This window comes from Dasypus novemcinctus, chromosome 10, assembly GCF_030445035.2.
Source record: "Dasypus novemcinctus isolate mDasNov1 chromosome 10, mDasNov1.1.hap2, whole genome shotgun sequence".
Taxonomy (NCBI): Eukaryota; Metazoa; Chordata; class Mammalia; order Cingulata; family Dasypodidae; genus Dasypus; species Dasypus novemcinctus.
Window position 1 is genome coordinate 79,553,329 of NC_080682.1, and position 21,733 is coordinate 79,575,061.

The 21,733-nt window shown below is 35.7% G+C and overlaps 1 protein-coding gene across 1 annotated transcript in view; it reads left to right on the forward strand.

The window, feature by feature from the left end:
- COPB1 (COPI coat complex subunit beta 1) overlaps window positions 1-13,534 on the forward strand; it is a 55,586-nt gene extending 42,052 nt beyond the window's left edge. Inside the window, exons 15-22 of the mRNA XM_058305707.2 lie at window positions 863-1,090; window positions 1,228-1,407; window positions 2,880-3,024; window positions 4,548-4,667; window positions 7,579-7,724; window positions 11,582-11,671; window positions 12,556-12,711; window positions 13,152-13,534. Of these exons, the coding sequence (XP_058161690.1) occupies window positions 863-1,090; window positions 1,228-1,407; window positions 2,880-3,024; window positions 4,548-4,667; window positions 7,579-7,724; window positions 11,582-11,671; window positions 12,556-12,711; window positions 13,152-13,211 (1,125 nt within the window). The 3' untranslated portion in view covers window positions 13,212-13,534. The remainder of the gene's footprint in view (window positions 1-862; window positions 1,091-1,227; window positions 1,408-2,879; window positions 3,025-4,547; window positions 4,668-7,578; window positions 7,725-11,581; window positions 11,672-12,555; window positions 12,712-13,151) is intronic.
- Window positions 13,535-21,733: the final 8,199 nt, after the last annotated feature.

Here is a 21,733-nt window from a genome sequence, read left to right on the forward strand (position 1 = left end):
AATAATGAAAACATTCTAAAATTGAAGTAATGACAGCACAACTCTGTAATGAAAATGAGAGCCAGAATGTACACATTGAATGGACTGTATAAGGCATGGGACTATATAACAGTGAATCCTGAGGTGGAAGATGGACTGTGGTTAACAGAATATGAGAACATTCTTTATGAACGATAACTAATATGTAACACTAATAGAGAGTGTTAATAATCGGGTATGTTGGGGGGGAATTCATGAAATGTAAGATATGGGCTATAGTTAATAATATTGTGACAATACTCTGTCATAATTTGTAACAAAAATTTCATAACAATGCAGGGTCTTGGGATTGGGGTGATATATGGGAACCCTGTATGATGATATACATGTTTTGTAAATTCACAACTTTTATTATATACACGCTGTTTATGTACGTTCATATATGAATGATATACTTCAACACAGTTTTTTTAAGGTGGAAAGACAACTATAGCAAACATTAACACTTGGTAAATTAAATTCTTTTAATTTTTCTGTAGTTGGAATTTAAAAAGAGAGCATCAGCGTGTGAGGAGATTGGAGAGAGAGACAGAAGTAAGGGAAAACAATTAAAAAGCCATTGCTAAAAAATAAAAATAAGACCAAAAAAGCCATTGCTGTATTTCATTTGAAGATGAATGAAGATCTGTCTAGAGTGGCAGTTAGAATAGATAGGAAAGTCAAAAGATATTATGGAGATAAAATCTAAAGGGTTTGAAATCTTATTTCGGTGAAATGAAAAATTAAGTTTATTTTTTTGGACTGTGAGTTATATAATAAAGTGACATTATTGTAGTTGAAGAACATTGATGCAATAAATAACCTGTTTCTCTACTTTTTCTAGTCTTTTGTTGCTGAGGCTATGTTACTCATGGCCACTATTCTCCATTTGGGCAAATCTTCTCTTCCTAAGAAGCCAATTACAGATGATGATGTGGATCGAATTTCCCTGTGTCTCAAGGTCTTGTCTGAATGTTCACCTTTAATGAATGATATTTTCAATAAGGAATGCAGACAGTCCCTTTCTCACATGTTATCTGCTAAACTCGAAGAAGAGAAATTATCCCAGAAGGTAAATTGCATAGGATAAGGCCATAAAAATGCTTTGTGTTTTTAAAATGTTGTTGCTTTTTCAGTCCTCATATATGAGGGCTGTCCTTATACCTTTCTTTCCATGTTGAAAAGACATGTATTATTTTCTCAACACAGAAAGAATCTGAAAAAAGGAATGTGACAGTACAGCCTGATGACCCCATTTCCTTCATGCAACTAACTGCTAAGAATGAAATGAACTGCAAGGAAGATCAATTTCAGCTTAGTTTGCTGGCAGCTATGGGTAACACACAGAGGAAAGAGGCAGCAGATCCCCTAGCATCTAAACTTAACAAGGTAACAAAATGTTAAATACATTGGTAGGTTGACATTTTTTTTTTTCTTTTTTTATTGGAGTAGTTGTAGCTTTACAGAAAAATCATGCAGAAAGTACAGAGTTTCCATATATCACCCTTGTACACACACACATATAGTTTTTCTCATTAACATTTTAAAATTATACCTGTTAAGTTGATGAAACATTATTTTAATTATATCACCAACTATAGTCCATAGTTTGCATTACGGTTCACTCTTTGTATTGTCCTTTTCTATTCTGGTAACATATATACAACCTAAAAGAAATCATTTTTGCCATTTTCATGTCACTGGTCGGTTATTTAAATTGGTTACTTAAGGAAAGTAGTAACCAGGAAGTTGCTGGCTCTACTTGTTTTATAAAAGAAAATAGTTAACACAGCATGAGTATTTGTCAAGTCACTATGATTGATGCATTCATTAACTATCAGTAGAAACCCAGAAGCTGATAAAGTACTTTATGATAGTGCTGTAAATCTGTTATATGACTTTATAATCTGGGGAAATTTTTAGGCATTAATTTTAGGTTTTTAAAGGGAAGCTCAACATGCAGAGTTCTGGCCTCTTCGCCCACATCGTGATCTCACTTCCTACTTTAAACAGAGCAACTCTACTTTTATGTTCTTAATATATCTAGTTCCATAATAGGATTTTATTGGGAAAATGATTCTACTCTTTTACAAAATAAAAATGTAAAAAGCAGTGACACGGTTTAGTCCCTTTATCTGTTAGATTGGTAAGCAGTCCCAAATTGATTTTGCTTTCCAAGATAAGTTTAGTAGCAGAATTGGAACTGCTAAAACACTTTTATCTCCCTTAAAATTGGGAAATGCTCTCAACAATATTGCATTTTTAGTGCTTTTATACTTCGAGTGTTTTTTATTTTTATTTTTGGAGCATTTAAAATTTTATTTCTATAACATTACAAGCATTTCTTCCTATTTGGTTCCTGAGTTTGGCTAGCAGGGAGTACCACATGAATTGAATTTTGGAGAACAAATAGTGAGTTTAGATACAGAGGAATTTATCTGAAAATGTATCCAGATCTATTCAGTTCCTAAGTTGGGGTAATGTTTAATATATTTGCTAAACATGTTTAGCATCTTTTTACTGCTGAGATTCTGAGCTTAAAATGACATATATAATAATATCCTAATCCTGAGCTTTTGAGCTTAAACACCAATAGATTCCTGGATATCACCTTTTAAATTAGAGTTTTTAATTCTCTGTTGTTTGAAGAACTTTTTCTTTTAACTATAGGACCTGTTGTTTCTCATGTCCCAGTTTCAAATTCTACTTCTGTGTTATAAAACAATTTTATTATATATCTCTCAAAATGTCTTGTCTAATCTAAGCATCTGTTCATTACCTGTCAGACTTAGTCCTTTGCCAAAATATTCGTGGTTAAATTGTCTCAGTCATTTGATTATCTCTTTATTTTTGTTTGACAGGTCACCCAGTTGACAGGTTTCTCAGATCCTGTATATGCAGAAGCTTATGTTCATGTCAACCAATATGATATTGTCCTGGATGTACTTGTTGTGAACCAAACCAGTGATACTTTACAGAACTGCACTTTAGAGTTAGCTACTCTAGGTGAGGAAATTTACCACAAAAAAAGATATTGTGACATAGTATAGATCTTAATGACAGATTATTAGGAAAAGTACACAATTCAAAAACACTTCTCAGGTTTTCTGTAGTATTTATAGTTTTTGGAAATGCCAAAATATGCTGTATTTCAATGTGATTTAGGTATTTCTTAAGTGATTTAATATTCTCAAATACTAAATCTTGGCATAGCATTTTCTAAACCTATTCCATTTATTTTTATGGGAAGTTAATAATAAAATAAGTTTCCATGTAAGAATTATCTTGAGCCGTTTGTGACATTTTGAATCAATGCTTAGTTTTACATTTACATTTAGTCCCTTCAACTCTTATTTTCTGAATTGCTGTCATATTGACTTTCTCATGTTCTTGGCATAGATTTATTCAGTAAACGCAATCTCACAAATGTGAGTTTTCTAGGTATAGATAAAAGAGCTGTTTAAATTACAAATTTACCTAGTGGCTCACTTACTTTTTAAATGGCTTTGTACAGTGCTAGATACAACTAATGTACATAATTACACATATGTACATAATTATATGTATATATACAATGAATACATACATACATAATTATAATACATATACCTAACACATACCTCCTATGGCCAAGGTAATGCTTCATTATCACATTTAGCAACGTGAGATGTCTTTTTTCTTCTTACTATAAAGTCACATGGGGGAGTGGATATAGCTCAAGTGATTGAGTGCCTGCTTCCTATGTACGAGGTCCCGGGTTCAATACCGGTGCCTCCTAAAAACAAAACAAACAAATGAAAAAAAAAAGTTGCATGAATTAGATTCTCTCTGTCCATTTCTACATCTGCTTTTGAAGTTAGTAAATATAAATTGTATATAGGAACAGTACAGTACCCCTAACAATTCCATATGAGTTAGCCAAGAATTTAAGGGATTTCAAGATATCAAAGAAAAACATAATTCTGCCTGTCTTCCTCAGCATAACTTGATGCCTACTTAAAAAACTGTCTCTGAGAATTTACAGGTCTTTGTGCAGATTGTTTTATCTTTCCTTGTAATGGAGCATATATTTTGATTTAAGCATTTTTGAGAAGTTTGTATTCATGCCTTGATATAAAGTGTGTGTGTGTAGAATTCTGTTGAAAAAATATACTAAAACTTATTCATGAATTTTTGTGCATGTCTCTTGGTGCACATATAAAAATATTTCTCTGGGAAATTTGTCTAGGACATTGATATAAAATTTTATGCCCAAAGTATCCCCAAATGCATATAAGTTACATATAGAATTATTCTGAGATATCTGTTATCTTTTAAAAGAAAATTTATATACGGATGTGAATAATAAGGTCATTAAATGATTTCTTTTTATTGTCCTTATAATATTCGAATCATAATCCTTTTCTTGTTCTTGTTCCTTATTTTTCCAGAAACTATTACTTTTCTGCATACATTTAAGGTTTCTATGGTTTGAGAGCTTAATACAAGTTTTCTTTTAACCATGTCCAAACTTTTTTTTTCCCTCCCAGGGGATCTGAAACTTGTAGAAAAGCCATCTCCTTTGACTCTTGCTCCTCATGATTTTGCAAATATTAAAGCTAATGTCAAAGTAGCATCAACAGAAAATGGAATAATTTTTGGTAATATAGGTAAGGAGTTGTTTTATAGCATTTGACATTTGAATATTCTTATAAAGAATTTTTGTAATTAGTAGCTGTGTGGTATTGCTTGTGGTATTCAGGAGCTGAATCTATTCGTTCATTCATCATTTATGGAATACCCGCTATGGTACCAGGCATTGTACCAAGTTCTGGATATATAGAACCAAAGAGTGTCATTTTCTTCAAGAAACTCTCATTTAAAAAGGAAGAGATAGATAAGTAAAAAGATAATTATATTATAATGTGACAAGGGTTAGTTTATATACTATGTGCTTCAGGATCATAGAGAAAAAAATTTCTGACAGGATAGAAGACTATATAGGAGGAGGATAATGGATAACATTTGAGCTCAGTCTAAAACTTTGTTTAGGTATCTATTGAAAGGTACATAAGGGCATTCCAGACCTAGGGATTAGCTTGTGCAGAGGCACTCTTATGGATTTTTTTAAGCAACTTCTGTGGTAGGGATGGCACTACCATGGTGAAGAAAACAGATATGTAAAATAGATACACCCCATACGTACTGTGAAAGAAACATATAATAAATAAAGTGGCCATCCATATGAAGGATTTAGTTCAACTCTCTCAGAGGGTAGGGATGGGGAGGCAGCTTCAGTAAGGAGCTAAGGCTTCAGTGAGGTGTTTTGTTGTTGTTGTTTTAGGGAGGTATTGGAGATTGAAGCCAGGACCTTGCACGTGAGAAACGATGCTCAACCACTGAGCTGTATCTGCTCCCCAGTAACAGTTAGTTTTTTTCATTTGTTTTTTTAGGAGGTACCTGGGATCTAACCCGGGACTTTGTACATGGAAAGGAAGCGCTAAACCACTTGAGCTATATCTGCTCCCCATTCAGTGAGGTTTTGAAAGATCAGTAAGTGTTCTCTAGATAAGCAAAGATGCAACTATAACAAAAGCATGTAGTGTGATAGATCTAGAGTTAGAGTAAGCTGGAGGGTAATGGAAGAAAAAAATAAAGTTAGGAAGATGAGCAGGAACTATATTTTACTTGCCATGCTAAAGAATTTGGACCTTATCCTGAGTGTAATGGGGAGCCACTGAGGAATTACAAGTGAATGAGTTATATTATTAAATATTTCTGTGGCAGCACTGTAGAATATTGATTGAAAGAGGCAGGGAAATTAACAGGAGACTGTTGTAGTAGGCCAAATGGTAGGCGACAGAGAGCTTGAACTAATGCAGTAGTAGTTGGGATAGAGAGAAGGGATGAATAGGACAGATAGATATTAAGGAGATGAATGCCAATGACATGATTACTGATTGAAGAGGAGGTATCTAGAGAACCCTCAGAATTCTGGAGTGGATTTATGAGGTTGATGTCTCTGTCAATCACCAAAACAGAATATAGACGAGAACAAAGTTGAGAGAGGCCAATAAGTTAAATCCTGACTAGGTTGAGTATTAAAAATATATCCAAGGACAGTTTGATTTAAGTCTGAAACTTGAACAAGAGGTCTAAACTAGAGGTAAATGTTACAGCATGTAGATGAACCATAGAAATGGAAGAAATCACCCAGAGAGGACATAGAGATTAAGATGAAGGAAGATTGAAAACAAAATCCAAGAGACCAGCTGTATTTAAAGCTGGTGGGAGGAGGAAGAAGCTACAAAGGAATCTAAATAGTGGTTAGAGAAGAAAAAGGCTCAAGAAGCACTTAAAAGTTGCAAAAAGATCAAATAACATGAGGTCTGAAAAAGAGGAGTCTTGGATTTAGTGATTGGTGATATTAAAATATTTCCTGTGAGAGAGTTGGTGCAGCTCAGTGGTTGAGCACCTTTTCCTATGTATGAGGTCCCATGTTCAAGTCCCCATATCCCTTCAAACAAACAAACATTTCCTGTGGCATATCTCAGGCAGCATTTGTGAGTTGAAAGCTAAATTGGAGATGAGGAAATAAAGACAATGAGTATAGACTGTTCTTTCTAGGATCTTGGCTTTGATAGGAATGAGAGAGGGCAGTAGCCAAAGAGAAGGCAAGCATGAAAGAGGATTTACTTTTTTAAGGTGAGAGAGCCTTGAGAATGTTTATAGTAAGAAAGAATGTCAGTAGTGAATGGGACAGTCTAAAGACCTAAGCGTGAAAGAGGTGATTGGTGGAGTGGGGTCCTGAACCAAAGTAGGGATCACAGATGGCAGGAAGTAGTTAACCTTGAAGAGAAGATGAGGCAGGTCTTGTCTAACATGAAAGGGAAAGGCATGAGAGACAATTGAGAGAGACTTATTTTTAAATAATGGGGCTGAAAATTAAAGGAACTTCCTCTTGCTAACTTGAGTTTTCTCTGAAAGTATATAGGGTGGAAGAATGTCAGTAGAAGAGGCTAGAGAAAGGAAAGGTAGGTTCCAGTCAGATTATAAAGGATCTTTTCTACTATGGAAGAAATGTCATGTTAGCAAATAATCTTGCATCATTAAGTGCTATGGATTAGCAATATTTATTCAAAATTATTAGTTAAGCGCATCTGTGGGGATACTGTACTAATTGTATATCCCATGCAATGCCCAGCACTCTATAATTACTATATAAGTGGTCACTGAATTGGATTATTTGTTTAAAAACAAACAATTTTTAAAATGTGCCTGGGTTTGAATCCTAGCCCCACCACTTATCAGGTGCATGACCTTAAGCGATTTAATTGTTTCTTTTTAAACAAACTTCATGGTGCTTTAGTTTCCACATCTATAAGATGGAAAATGCTGATACTAAACATAGGATGGATGGTAGTATAACAGGTAATATTTGTAATGCACTTAAAATAGAGCCTAGCACATACTAAGCATTATATAAATATTTGCTGTTATTATCATTTGAAAATATTAAAACGTTTTAAGTTAAAATTTTCCCCTTGTGATTAAGGATCTTTTTATATATGTATATTACAGTTTATGATGTCTCTGGAGCAGCAAGTGACAGAAATTGTGTGGTCCTCAGTGATATACATATTGACATTATGGACTATATCCAGCCTGCAACTTGCACTGATGCTGAATTCCGTCAGATGTGGGCCGAATTTGAATGGGAAAACAAAGTTAGTTCCTCAGAAATTTCCTTATACTCCTTATCGCTCTTAATTTTTTGGCTACTGTTGAGGGGTTCTCTGATAAAATTAATCCCACTAAAAAAAGCCGATGTGAGAAGTGAGCAGTCTTGCAGTATCTGTTCCTGAAAATAACTGGTGAGAATAGGAGTTTTATAGTTAATCTAATTGATCAAGACGTTATAGACAATATCCCAACCCTTCTAGGTATGGATAATAATTTGTCATTGCAGTGTCCAGAAAATCCTTTACAAAGTCAATGGCCTAATGGCCTGCAAAGGAACTTGGTTCCTTCTAACCTCAATTTTTTTTTTTACGTTCTTATTTTGAAATAGTTTGTAACTTATAGAATAGTTGCAAAAATAATGCAAAATCCATACAGAAAACCCTGACATACCCCAGATCTAGTACCCAGATCTACCATATTTTAACATTTTGTCACAGTGGCTGTATCATTCTATCCATCCATCCATCCATCCATCCATCTATTTTCTGAACATTTGAGAGTAGGTTGTGTTTATCATGCTTTTTTTTTTTAAGATTTATTTCTTTCTCTCCCCTTCCCCACCCCGCCCCGCCCCAGTTGTCTGTTCGCTGTGTCCATTTGCTGCGTGTTCTTCGTCCACTTCTGTTGTTGTCAGCGGCACAGGAATCTTTGTCTCTTTTTGTTGTGTCATCTTGCTGTGTCAGTTCTCTGTGTGTGTGGCACCATACCTGGGCAGGCTGAACTTTACGGGGCACACTCCTTGCACATGGGGCTCCCCTATGCAGGGGATACCCCTGCGTGGCAGGGCACTCCTTGTGCACATCAGCACTGCACATGGGCCAGCTCCACACAGGTCACGGAGGCCCAGGGTTTGAACCACGGACTTCCCATGTGATAGACGGACGCCCTATCCACTGGGCCAAGTCCACTTCCCTATCATGCTTCTTGAACACATATTTCCATATACATTTCCTAAGAACAAGGATAACCATTTATATAACCACCTTGTATTAGTCAGCCAAAGGGGTGCTGATGCTAAGTATCAGAACTCTGTTGGTTTTTTTTTTTTTTTGTCTTTCTTTATTTTTTTAATGTTACATTAAAAAATATGAATATACCCCCTACCCCCTTCACCCCACTCCTCCCCCAATAACAACAACCTCCTCCATCATCATGAGACATTCATTGCATTTGGTGAATATATCTCTGAGCACCACTGCACCTCATGGTCATTGGTCCACATCATAGCCCACACTCTCCCACAGTCCACCCAGTGGGCCATGAGAGGACATACAATGTCCGGTAACTGTCCCTGCAGCACCACCCAGGGCAACTCCAAGTCCCAAAAATGCCCCACATCACATCTCTTCCTCCCACTCCCTACCCCCAGCAGCCACCATGGCAACTTTCTCCACACCAATGCCACATTTTCTTCGATTACTAATATAAAGGTATTTATTTGGGATAGAAGCTTACAGTCACAAAGTGCTAAAGAGTCCAACTCAAGGTACCATAAGAGGTACTTTCTTACCCAAAGTCATTGGCCATGTGTTGAAGCAAGATAGCACACAGTGTCTGCGAAGGTTCAGCCTTGCTTCCTCCTCTTAAGGCTCTGTGGTCCCAGCTTCTTCTGATCTCAGCTATAGACTAGCATAAGGCTCCCCTCTCCCTGGGGCTCCTTTCTTTCTGGACTCAGCTGCTCTAGTCTCTTCACAAGATCAACTGCAGACTCAGATTCATCTCTCTTCCCAGGACCTCTGCCATGTCTGTTGAGCTGTCTCTCTTCCTCTGTGTTCTTCTTCTCTGTGTGTCTACTTCTGAAAGTCTTTTATCAGCCCAAGGGTGCTGGGACTCTATGCTGAGTTGCACTCTAATGACATGGTTGAATCAAAGCCCTAATCTTAATGTAATTTAATCAGACATCTCAGCTGAGTCTAATACAGTGAAAGGGTACCACGCCCAGAGAAACAGACCAATTTGTAAGCATAATCAATATCTCTTTTGAAATTCATAAATTATATCAAACTGCCACACACATCAAATACAGTTATCAAGTTCAAGACATTTAGTATTGATAGAAAGCTTACAGTCTATTCCAAATTTTCATATGTCCTTTTGAGCCTTCTTTCCTCCATTACTAGATCCCAACCAGGATCATATATTGCATTTAATTGTCAGTCTCTTTAGTCTCATTTTTTAAATTGTGATAACCTATATACAACATAAGCTTTCCCATCTCAACCACTCCCAAGCATACAGTTCGGTGGGATTAATCATATTCACAGTGTTTTGCTACATTTGCTAGCGTCCATTACCAGAACTTTCTCATCACCCCCAACAGAAACTCTGTACCCATTATACAATAACTACCCTTTGCCCTTCCTGCTCATCACCCCCCACTCCTGGTAACCTTTATTCTCCTTCCTATCTCTATGAGTTTGCATATTCTAGCTATTTCATTTAAGTGGAATTATACAATATCTATCCCTTTGTGTCTTGCTTATTTCATACAACATTATCGTGTTATAGCATGTATCAATTTATATTCCTTTTTAAGGCAAAATAACATTCCATTGTATGTATACAGCACATTTTATTTATTCATTCATCTGCTGATGGACATTTGGGTTACTTCTACCTTTTGGCTATGAGTATCTATTCATGTGCTTATTGGCCGCTTACCTATCTTCTTTGGAGAAATGCCTGTTCAAGCCCTCTGCCCATTTTTCATTTTTTAATTGGGTTTGTCTTTTCGTTGTTGAGTTGTAGGAGTTCTTTATATTTCCTAAGTATTAAACCCTTATCAGACACATGATTTCCAAATATTGGTTTCCATTCTATTGGTTAGTTGTCTTTTCACTTTCTTGATAATGTCCTTTGTTGCACAGAAGTTTTAAATTTTGATGAAGTCTAATTTATCTATTTTTTTCTTTTGTGCTTTTGGCATAATATTTGAGAATCCATTGCCTGAAAAAAAGTCCTGAAGATATTTCCCTATGTTTTCTTCTCAGAATTTTATAGTTTAAGCTTTTATATTTAAGTCTTTGATTCATTTTGAGTTAATTTTTGCATATGGTGTGAGGTAGGAATCCACTTTCATTCCAGGTTTCCCAATGTTATTTATGGAAGAGACTGTTCTTTCCCCATTGAGTAGACTTGGCACCATTGTCAAAAATTCACACTGTTTTGATTACTATAGCTTTGTAATGAGTTTTGAAATTGGAAAGTGTTAAGTCTTCCAACTTCATTCTTTTAATAAGGTTTTGGCTATTCAGGGTCCCTTGCTCTTCCATATGAATTTGATGATTTGATGTGAAGGAGTCTATTAGAATTTTGGCTGGGATTGCATTAAATTTATAAATAACTTTGTATAGTATTACACTTTAATGATATTAAGTCTTTCAACCTATGAACATGGACTATCTTTCCATTTATTTAGGTCTTCCCTAATTTCTTTCAGTATTGATTTGTACTTTTCTGTGTACAAGTCATTCAGAATTTGGATATTTTATTCTTTCAGCTGCTAATATAAAATAGAATTGTTTTCTTGATTGCCTTTTCAGGTTGATGCTTGTTCTAGCCTTGATTTTTTATTAGAAATATTCTGTATGCAACATATTTCTTGATTTTCTATAGAGTTATTTATATTTGAAAGTACTGATACCAACCTGCAGTTTGTTAGATTTTGTAGAAGATGTCATTTACTTTTTGTTGCCCTCCACACTCCTGAATAGTTGGAAGGAGGTTCTTAATATGAAATATCAGAGATTGTTTCCTTGACCTCAAGATAAGAAATTCACAAAATTCACAACTTTCCCTTGTAAAAATTATAATCTCCTTAATTTTTTTATCTTCTTTGTAGGTGACGGTCAACACAAATATAATTGATTTAAATGAGTATTTACAGCACATATTAAAGTCAACTAACATGAAATGCCTCACTCCAGAGAAGGTAAGATTTGACTAGGAACTTCTTAAGTGCGATAAAGAATAATATGATAGATTACTTACTTTCTTGTATTTTTTCTAGTATATTTTCTATTCAGCCTTGGAAAACAGTGTCATTCTGGAGTAACTAAATGTAGTTATCCCACAAGATGTATAAATCTGCTTATCTCTCTACTGGAATACGAGGGCCTACTTGTACCTCGTGTAATTGCCCAGTTCAATAGGCAACCTCATTTTTTCTTTTCAGTGTTCTCTCTCTTTCTTCTGGGCTTATTCCAAAATAGTTTATTTGTGATATTGGATTAGAAAAACGTTCATGACCTCCTCTGTCAGCTCTGGTTGTAGGACAGAATATCTGCCTAGGATAGCATATATCTGCTGAAATACAGAATTGTTAATATACTATGGTTTTCTGTCACGCATATATATATGAAAAAAGACTAGAAAGAAAGAAAAATGAAGATGGGGCTCTAAAGGGACTTTTTTCCCTTTATAAATTTTATATTAATTTTATCAGTAAAAATTAATATAGTCATTCAGCAGATACTGAGGCCCTCTTATATGTCAAGCAGTCTGTGAGTGTATAGTAATGAACAAAATAATTGTGTTCATTCAGGGGGCATAAGATCTGGTGCAGGAAACAAACAAGTAAATGAACAGAGAATATATAAATAAAAATTGGGATAAGTTATTTCTTTCAAGTCAGGTTTATTCATGTATAATATACACACAGTAAAATTCGCACTTCTTATGTGTTGGTTCTGAGTTTTGACAAACTTATATAGGTGTGTAATCACTACCACAATAATGAGTACTATTTTAAGTGTTAATTCACCTATGCTTTTTGATCTCTAGTAAAATATTGAATTTATCACAAACTTCTTCCAGGCCCTTTCTGGTTACTGTGGCTTTATGGCGGCCAATCTCTATGCCCGTTCTATATTTGGAGAAGATGCACTTGCAAATGTCAGCATTGAGAAGCCAATTCACCAGGGACCAGAGGCCCCTGTTACTGGTCACATAAGAATTCGTGCAAAGAGTCAGGTAACAGTTGTTTTTCTTGGAGATCGTATTTGAACTGACCAAAGAATGAAAGAATTTATGTCTGTCTTGTTTTATTTTATATCTATAGTAGCCTCTGTTAAACTAGTGTTTGTGCATTAGATGCGAGTGTGTGTGTGTGATATAAAACATAGTAGAAATATCATTTTCTGGGTTATTTGCTTAAAACCAGATTGATTCCCATGAGACATTTGTGAAATGGGTTCCCAGAGCTTTTTGAAATCCAAGGTACAAATCTAATGACTCTTTGTAAATCTAGCCCTTGTACTTACTAAGTATGTAACCCAGTAACATTTTGTTGAGTCTGTGTTATAGACCCTTGTTTTCATTGCTGATGTGAAGTCACTGAATAGCTAAGATGCAATAACCTATTCGTTGTTATTAGATTCAGGAGTTATAAACATCTTCATTCTTCTTTACAGGGAATGGCCTTAAGTCTTGGAGATAAAATCAACTTGTCTCAGAAGAAAACTAGTATATAAGAATAAACAAAAAGTACTTGTAGCTTTACAGTTAAAATTTAGGTATGGGCTTATTGGACTCCAACATCTTTTGTACTCTTTCATGCTTTATGTTATTTGGAATCTGAGTTCATTCTGAATGCATTCCAGCTGATAGTTTATCTTTCCCTTAAATCAAGATTGAGTTTAAAATTATAGTTTGTCTTTTGTCTTAACAGTTCTGAATGCTGTCCTAAAAGTATATAATGTTTCTCACATGTATGTACCAAGACCATTTTCGTAGTATAATAAACAAATCTATTGCTAAATTTTTATTTTGTAAGAATAAATGTATCATTACATAATTTTAGTATGTAGCAATGGATTTCTTTCAGATTATAGGTTTCTTAAAATTTTTAATTTCTCTTTGAGTTGTGAATTTATGCAACTTTATTAAGAAAATTTACAAAACTCAGTGATATGAGACAGGCCTTGATTTATTTGATTGATTTTTACTTATTTAATATTCCACCCTTGATATCTCTAAAAACATTTTTCAAACTCCAAAAGGCTTTCCTTTGGACTTTAAATCCAGGGATAAGTATCAAAATAACTTGAGGAAACAGATTCATCTTCAGTTATTGGAGTATTATGAATCCTGACTGAAGTAGACACACCATTCTTATTTATCCTGAATTGTAGTAAAAAGTAGTAGGGAAGATAATCTAAAATAGATTTAAAATTTTTTCACATTTAGCTGTGGGTGTTCTTTTATGTTTGTTGGGAATTAAATTGGTTTTAGCCAAATATTAGAACTACTCTGAGAAGATGCAACTCCAGAGGATTCAGAAAACTCCTGTTTCCATTTTACATTCATGTCTTACTCCCTCTTCCTCTTTACTTCACATTTACTAGATTAGGCTTCAAGCAATATTCAGTATGGCATAGATAAGGACTACGAAAGAGAGAAAATAGCATCTCCTATTTCCAGCCCTAGAGAATGATTTGTTTAGAGTGTGAGGAGATTGATACCTTGTATGATGTCATAAACTTTGAAGCCACTTGCTTTTCTAATCAAAAAGAACCAAAGAATATGGATATTTAAAATTCCAGAGCTCTGAAATCTCAAAGCCAGTGAGACACGAAGAATGCAGGAGAGGCGTCAGTTTGATACGCTGAGTCAAGAGATTTGTGATGAGAGCAGAAGAACTAATGCATCTTTGTGTGGCTTAGATCATAATTATCCAAACTCTATTCCATTGAGCATTTGCTTCCTTGGATGTCTTAACTTGTCCCAGGGAATTTTTTTTTCATGTAACATCTATTGATGATACATAGCACAGTAATAGTGTCTTAGAATTTTAAAGATTTCTGTCTTATATTAACTGCCAACCAGTATTGTATTTAAAATCTCAAGGAATTATGTATGTCCTAGAATATATCTCTTTTGATACTCTCAGAAATTGCTGGCCATATTTTTGGAGTCAGATTGGCTCACATTGCCATCTTCTTAAATTTGTGAATAAGAAGAGAAAGAAGTTAATATAGTTTTCAGATCTCTGCACTATGTTAAGCTGTTTACTTCCTTAGCATTTCATTAGCTCTGTTTATATAATGTGAACTGATTTGGATAGCAGCACCTGGTGTAGAGAAGCTGTTTATACTGAGCCCTTTGATTCAAATAAAATATACCTTCAAAGATTGTGGTTGATCACATTAGGAAATACCATATAATTAGGACCATGATGTTTGGTAAGAGAATGAACATAGTATCTGGCACCAATGAGGGTTAAATATATGAATGGATTGAATGAATAAACCAGTAAAACTTGAAGAAATTAAATGGCCCTTACATTTCACTGGTGTCATGACACTAGAGGGAGCTGTACATCATTATTTTCATTTCGAGGTGATTAAAAATTATTAGTTTTATTGGGAAAAAAGCAAGGTAAATTTTTTCTGTTAACAAGGAGATTGGTGAGAGTAATATTTTGCTAGCATTTAGAAACTTGTCCATGATTTATAAATAATACAGGAGACGAACTCATTTCAGGATATCTGAAATGATAAAAAACCAAAATATCTTTAGAAATGAACATATTATCAGATGTAAAATATTTCTGCCATATATTGGGTTAAGTAGCTTGCCTCGTGACTTGTGTCCTTCCACATTTGTAAGTATTCTACCTGGCTAATAATTAATACCTTTTCCCTTATATTAAGGTTGAGTTTGAAATTATAGTTTGTCTTTGGTCCTAACAGTCCTGAATGCTATCCTCGAAGTATGGCCAGACACACCAGCTCTGTGCCTGATTGCCTCTCCCAGATTTTCTGTATACCATCAATGTGCCCTAGCCCTCTCGCAGAGCTCCACTGTCAACTCCTAGGATCTCAGGAGCATAAAGAGGTTACCAGATATAGTGCAGAAATACAGTTAGAATTAGAAAAGTGTGGGATCCTGTCTCTGCCATACTTGTTGTGTGGTCTTAGAAAATGGTAATGGCTTACTTATTGAGTGCTAGGCATAACACTGAGTATTTTTTCCATTATTTACCTTACATCATCTTCACAATGATCCTATGAGGCCAATACTGTTGATATCATTATTTAAAGGTGATGATCACAGTCTTGGAGACTTTATTTGTTTAAAGTCTAATAGCTAGTGGAAGATGAATCCAGATGTTAGCAAGGGTGGCTGACCCTAAAGCCCTGTATATTACCCACAGGTGCCTCTTAGCCTCAAATTTGTTCCTCTCCTGTTTTCTCTGTCTGGTCACTTGTGTTAGAAACCCCAAAGTCACCCTTAATTTTATCCTCACCCCCTATGTCTTACCAGACATAAAGCCCCTTCCTCAGTTTTTTTTTAAGTGGTCTTTTTTCACTGCTCATAGTACCATTACCCTGGTTTAACACTCATCATCTTTAGCCTGGTGTATTGCAGTGATAATAATTCTAAACTTAAAGCCTATGCTTTAACCTTGACTACATGTAACAATAACTGTACAGTTCCTTGACCTGGTTGGGCTTTCCCTGGAAATACCACTTTAGGAGACATACCTGGAAAAAAAAAAAAGTTCAAAGAATTTAATAATAAATTGAAATTGAATAATAATGAAAACTGGCAACAATCCAGATGCCCCAAAATGAGGATTGACAAGCAAATGTTGTTAAGTATCTACAGGGTGTACCAGAGTATCCAGACGATAGTAGATGCTTAGTAAGTATTTGTTGAGTGGCCATATGACTGATGCAGGTAGCCATTAAAAAATCAAGAGTGTAGATTAAATCATGGCATAAACGTGATTGTGGAATAATGTTAGGTAAGAAAAAGTGATACCACTCTCAAAGAATGTATGTCTCCTACTTTCTAGTGAACTAGAATAGGTAATAGATATAATGCCTGTCACTTCAGGTGAACAGAAAATCACATCAGTCATATCACTAGTATATCTTGAAAATAAATGCTCTCCACCATCTGAGGTCATTGGGTGTGGATAAGGTATTTCTTTGGCTGGAGTTCCTGATTTTTAGATCTTTGATCTTGATATCATGATCTTCAAAGTGGCTGAAACCTCAATTTCTTCTAGGCCCACTCACAGAACTGGCATTCCCTTGTGAGTAAGCACTGCATTCTCTCACAGAAGAGTGGGGATAATCTTACCACACCACCAGCCAGGACTTAAGGAAAATGCCTTAACAAGGAGTCTGTCCTGGAAAATTACTCAACTCTTCTAAGCTATGCTAAACTACCAAACCATTTCTTAAAGCCCACCTAACCATACTTTTTTAAAAAGTGAATTTAGTGAATTGTAATCCAAATTTTTTCATTCTGTGAAGTTTGTTTAAGGTCAAAACTTTCCTTCTTAATGACCAAATGGTTTGAGTAAAGGTATAACTGTTTTCTTTTAGTCTGGGAGAGTGGTTTTCAAATTGTCTATCCACTAGAACACTAGTATTCCACAAGCTAGACCAACGTGTTCTACAGCTACAATCAAATAATGGTGTTCTTTTTCATAAGTCCAAGAAAACACAAGTTTGTAGGAAAAATTTTGTCAATTTTATGTTTCTTCTCTACTAATGATTTTAACACTTTAATACTTGCTACCAAACTTTAAAAGTCTTAAAGAAACATTGTAGGAATATTTGGCTAGCTGAATATTCTTGATCTAACAGTTTGTCCTTGTGGCCATTTGTGTTCTTGGTGGTTTTATATATTGCATATGTATATTTTCTGCTAGTAAATTATTTCTAGTTCATCAAATTGAATTAAATGTGTCACTATTTCATGGTGGCAGCAAGGGAAATGTAACTTGTAAAATCCAAATGTCATTATGTAATTCATGAAATCACTCATGAAACTAAGCCTTAGTAATGGTTTATTAGTAAGCCACGATCATGTAGTCCTGGCTTATTATGCCCTCGATATGAAAACCTCTAGAAAAGCCCTGGAAGACTGTGGCCTGGTCTTTAGAACTCAATATATAAGATTTTCCTCTCCTTCCCCAACCTAAGGAGCACTTTCTAGGACTCTAGCACTCTGGCTCAAAACACCTATATGTCTAGTGTTAAGCTATGTCCTGAAGTTATAAATAGTAAGATATATAGTAAAAATAGAGGTGACTATTTCAAGGGCACATAATCAGAGAGAGCACTAGCTAATAAGTCTTTTAATAGAAAAATATACCAGTTGCTATGAGAGCACAGAAAAGGAGGGACTATCAAAATCAGCTATGGTTTCACAAGGAGACATTTGAGCTTTCCAGCCACGGAATGGTTTGGGTAGTCACAGGTGCATGGCACAAACTCAACATGAGGTTTATTTGGATGCAGTGGTAGAAGGTAAGGCTGAAGAAGATAGGCAAGTGTCAGTCATGAAGTTTAGGCTGAGGCATTTGAACTTTGTAGGAAATTAAGAACTACTAAGAATTTTAAACACATGAGTGGCATGATTAGCTTTTAGAAAATCCTCTGGCTACAGTTTGGGAGAATAGATTGGTGGGGGGCGCAATCAGTTAAGAGCCTGTTGCTTCAGGTGAGAAATGATGAGAACTTGAGCTGAAGTTGTGGCAGTTGTGATTAAGCGTAGAAGCCAAATTCAAGAGTTATTTTAACAGAACTTGTTATGGAGAGTGAAACTTGATGGGGACAGGGGATGGAGGACAAGTATGAGCCTAAAAAAAAAGTTACAGGTTTCCCTAAGGGCAAATGCTGCTCCAGGTAAGTGAATAGAGTTCACAAATCTTTTCTTCATATATAAAATAGGAAAGGTTATCCTTACCTTTCCTGTATTAAAGGGTTTCTGAAGTGACAATGAAATGTAATCTGTAAAGGTGTACACAAATAGATAGGAGTAATTGTCGATAGTACTGTCATAGTGATCATTATCCACAAGGCAAATGCCATGAAGTTAAATGATATGAAATTACCTCTTTTATGGGTTAAAAACAGTGAAATACCAACAATGTCGTAATTCAACCCAGGAGTTTGTGGGTTGTTTAATTTTTCCAATTATTTTTTGTCTCCTTTCAGGCCATATCATTGCTTGCTTGATATTTTTTCTTTCCTTCTTTTTTTTAAAGATGAGCAATTAAGTTCATCAAGGGTATTTCCAGTAATGCTGGGGAAGCAAGTGTGGTAGAGAGAAACTGTTCAGGCTTTGGAGTCAAATAAACCTGAATTCAAATTTTCCTCTAATTTATTTAGTGTAATAATTTTGGACAAGTCAATCTGGAAAATCTAAGTAATGCCTTCCTTGTGGTTATTAAATGAGATAACTAATGCCTTGTTAGTACATGGCATATAAAAGGTATTGATATGTTAGTTTCAACTGTTCACTATTCCTCACTCCTCATTTTTCCCGCTTGTTCATAGAAGGTTTGGCATGGAAATCCTAAGAATTACCTGCTTCCTTCTGTCCCCCAAAAAGCTGAGCTATAGCTCCTTGTGAGGGATTTGAATATATGTAAGAAATGTTCATAACTTCAACCCGAAATCATTTAGACTCAGTGGTCATTTAAATTATCATACATCATTCCAAGGAATTGCTTTAGTACACAAATTGTGTCAGGTTTTTTCCATAATGCCACAAGCCTCATCACTTTTCACATCATTCAGGAAGTTACTCATTTAACACAGGCTTCCAATAAACTCATACATACAGAATGCAATTTTCCTCTGAAAGTGTCATCACCCTTTTGTTGTTGATGTGATAACTGCTCTTTACAAAGGAAAAAAAAACCAGTTGAAATGGTATTTAATTCCTTATATTACTGGTGGAATCTAATCCCAAAAGGTGAACTTATTATCCCCTCGCCTGGACCCTTAACCTATAGGTTCCAAAACTCCCTCAACCCCTAACATGCACTCCTGGGTCCTCATAGTGCAACTGGATTTCTGTCTCAGTTTTCCTACTTAAGATTTTTGTTCCCTGAGAAGTTCAGATTTTGCATTAATTTATTGGTTTTTTATTGAGCTACTTGGTACAATACTATTCTTGTCACAGAATGAATAATTGAACAAGACAGACAAAATCTTTGCACACATGAGCTTACATTCTTGTGATGTTAATCAAATAAAGTATTTTCAGAGTGCTTAAGTGCTAAAAAGGAAATAAACAGGTTAATGTATAGATAGTAACTGGTGAAATGGGGCGATAGATGTGAGGAAGTGGGTTATTTAGAAAAGATTGTCAGGGAAGTAAGGCTGTAGTAAGACCTTAAGGTAGAAACGAATTTAGCCTATTTGAGGAACAGAATGTTGTTTTTTGTTGTTGTTTTTGAGGAACAGAATGTTGTATTTTTTAGTTTTGGGGCTTTTGTGTGTTTTTTTTGCAACAGGGAAAAACTGTAGAAGATGCAGTAGGAAAGGTAAGCAGGGGGACAGATAAAATTTATTCCCTGAGTTTTGGCGCCTAGCTGTTCTATAGGTTGGATTCTTTATCTAGTCATTACCTAGGACAATGCTTTAAACAGATGTGACTGCCAGCTGACTCCATCTCCAGTGAATGGAACCCTGCTGCCTTGCCCTACCCTCTTGAATTTGCACCTGACTGAAATCAAGCCAGAGTCCTTGATGTTCCACTGAGTTACGGCCTTTTAAAACTATTACTAAGAAATATGTCTGTTCACTGAAGATAGAAAATGAAGAAAAACAAAAAAGAATTATCCACAATCTCACACCCAGAGATAAATACTTGTATATTTAAGGTATATATTAATTATATACATATTTTTAAAAATGCTCATACTGTAACCTTTTTTAAAATTCAGTGATATTTTGTAAACAACTTTTATGTCAATAAATGAATGTCTGCTTCTACATTACTTTAGTTTCTTGCTGATATACCACAATTGTTTCAATCCATTCGCTGTTTTGGGGAAAATAAGACAATAATTATAATAGTCATACATGTTAGAACTGCTGGAACTTTAGACACATCATTTCTGAGAATAAGGGACTTGCCTAACACCACATAGATGGTAAGTAACAGTGCTGAAGCAGAAATGACATTTGCTAAGCATGTAGAATGGGCTGGCCACTGCTAGTCTCAACAGGGAGATAAGTTCTGCTATTAAACCTCAGATCTCTGAGGTGCTTCAGTTACTGTAATGGGAGATAGGCATCTGGGTGTCCCTTCCCACCAAGACTGCACATAATATACATAGAAATCTGGGTGCTATTAGGAAGGGAGAAATAGATGCTGCAAAACTTGACAGATAATCCATTATAGGTCTCTTAGGCTCTATTTCTGTCTCATGTTTTGGTGCCCATCCTCTGGCTGCACCACCTGGCTCCCATAGCCTCTTTTTTTTTTTTTTCCCATCTTTATTTTTTTTTTAATGTTACATTAAAAAATATATGAGGTCCCCATATACCCCTCACCCGACTCCTCCCACATCAACAACCTCTTTCATCATCGTGGCACATTCATTGCATTTGGTGAATACATTTTGGAGCACTGCTGCACTACATGGATAGTGGTTTACATTGTAGTTTTATACTCTCCCCCAGTCCACCAAGTGGGCCATTGCAGGACATACAATGTTGTGCATCTGTCCCTGTAGTACCACCCAGGACAACTCCAAGTCCTGAAAATGCCCCAACATATCTCTTCTTCCCTCTCCCTCTCCTCAGCAGCTACCATGGCCACTTTCTCCACATCAGTGCTACAATTTCTTCCATTACTAATCACAATAGTTTCATAGTAGAACACCAGTAAGTCCATTCTAATCCATACTCTATTCCTCCATCCTGTGGACCCTGGGATGGTTATGTCCACTCCCCCTCTGTATTGAGAAAGGAATTAGATTCCACATGGACGATGGATGCAATTCTCTGTTTGCAGTTGTAGGCACTCTTGGCTTCCTGGTGTGGTGGCTAACCTTCTTCACCTCCCTGTTAGCTGGCCAGGGTAAGTCCAATAAACCAGACAGTAGAAGTTGCAAGTCTGCTGAGGCTCAGGGCCTGGCTGTCACATGGGCAGTTCAGAGCTTCAGGTCCCCTGAGTATACACCAACCCCAGCACCAACCACAGGTCCGGTAAAAGTAACAGAAGAGGCATGTGT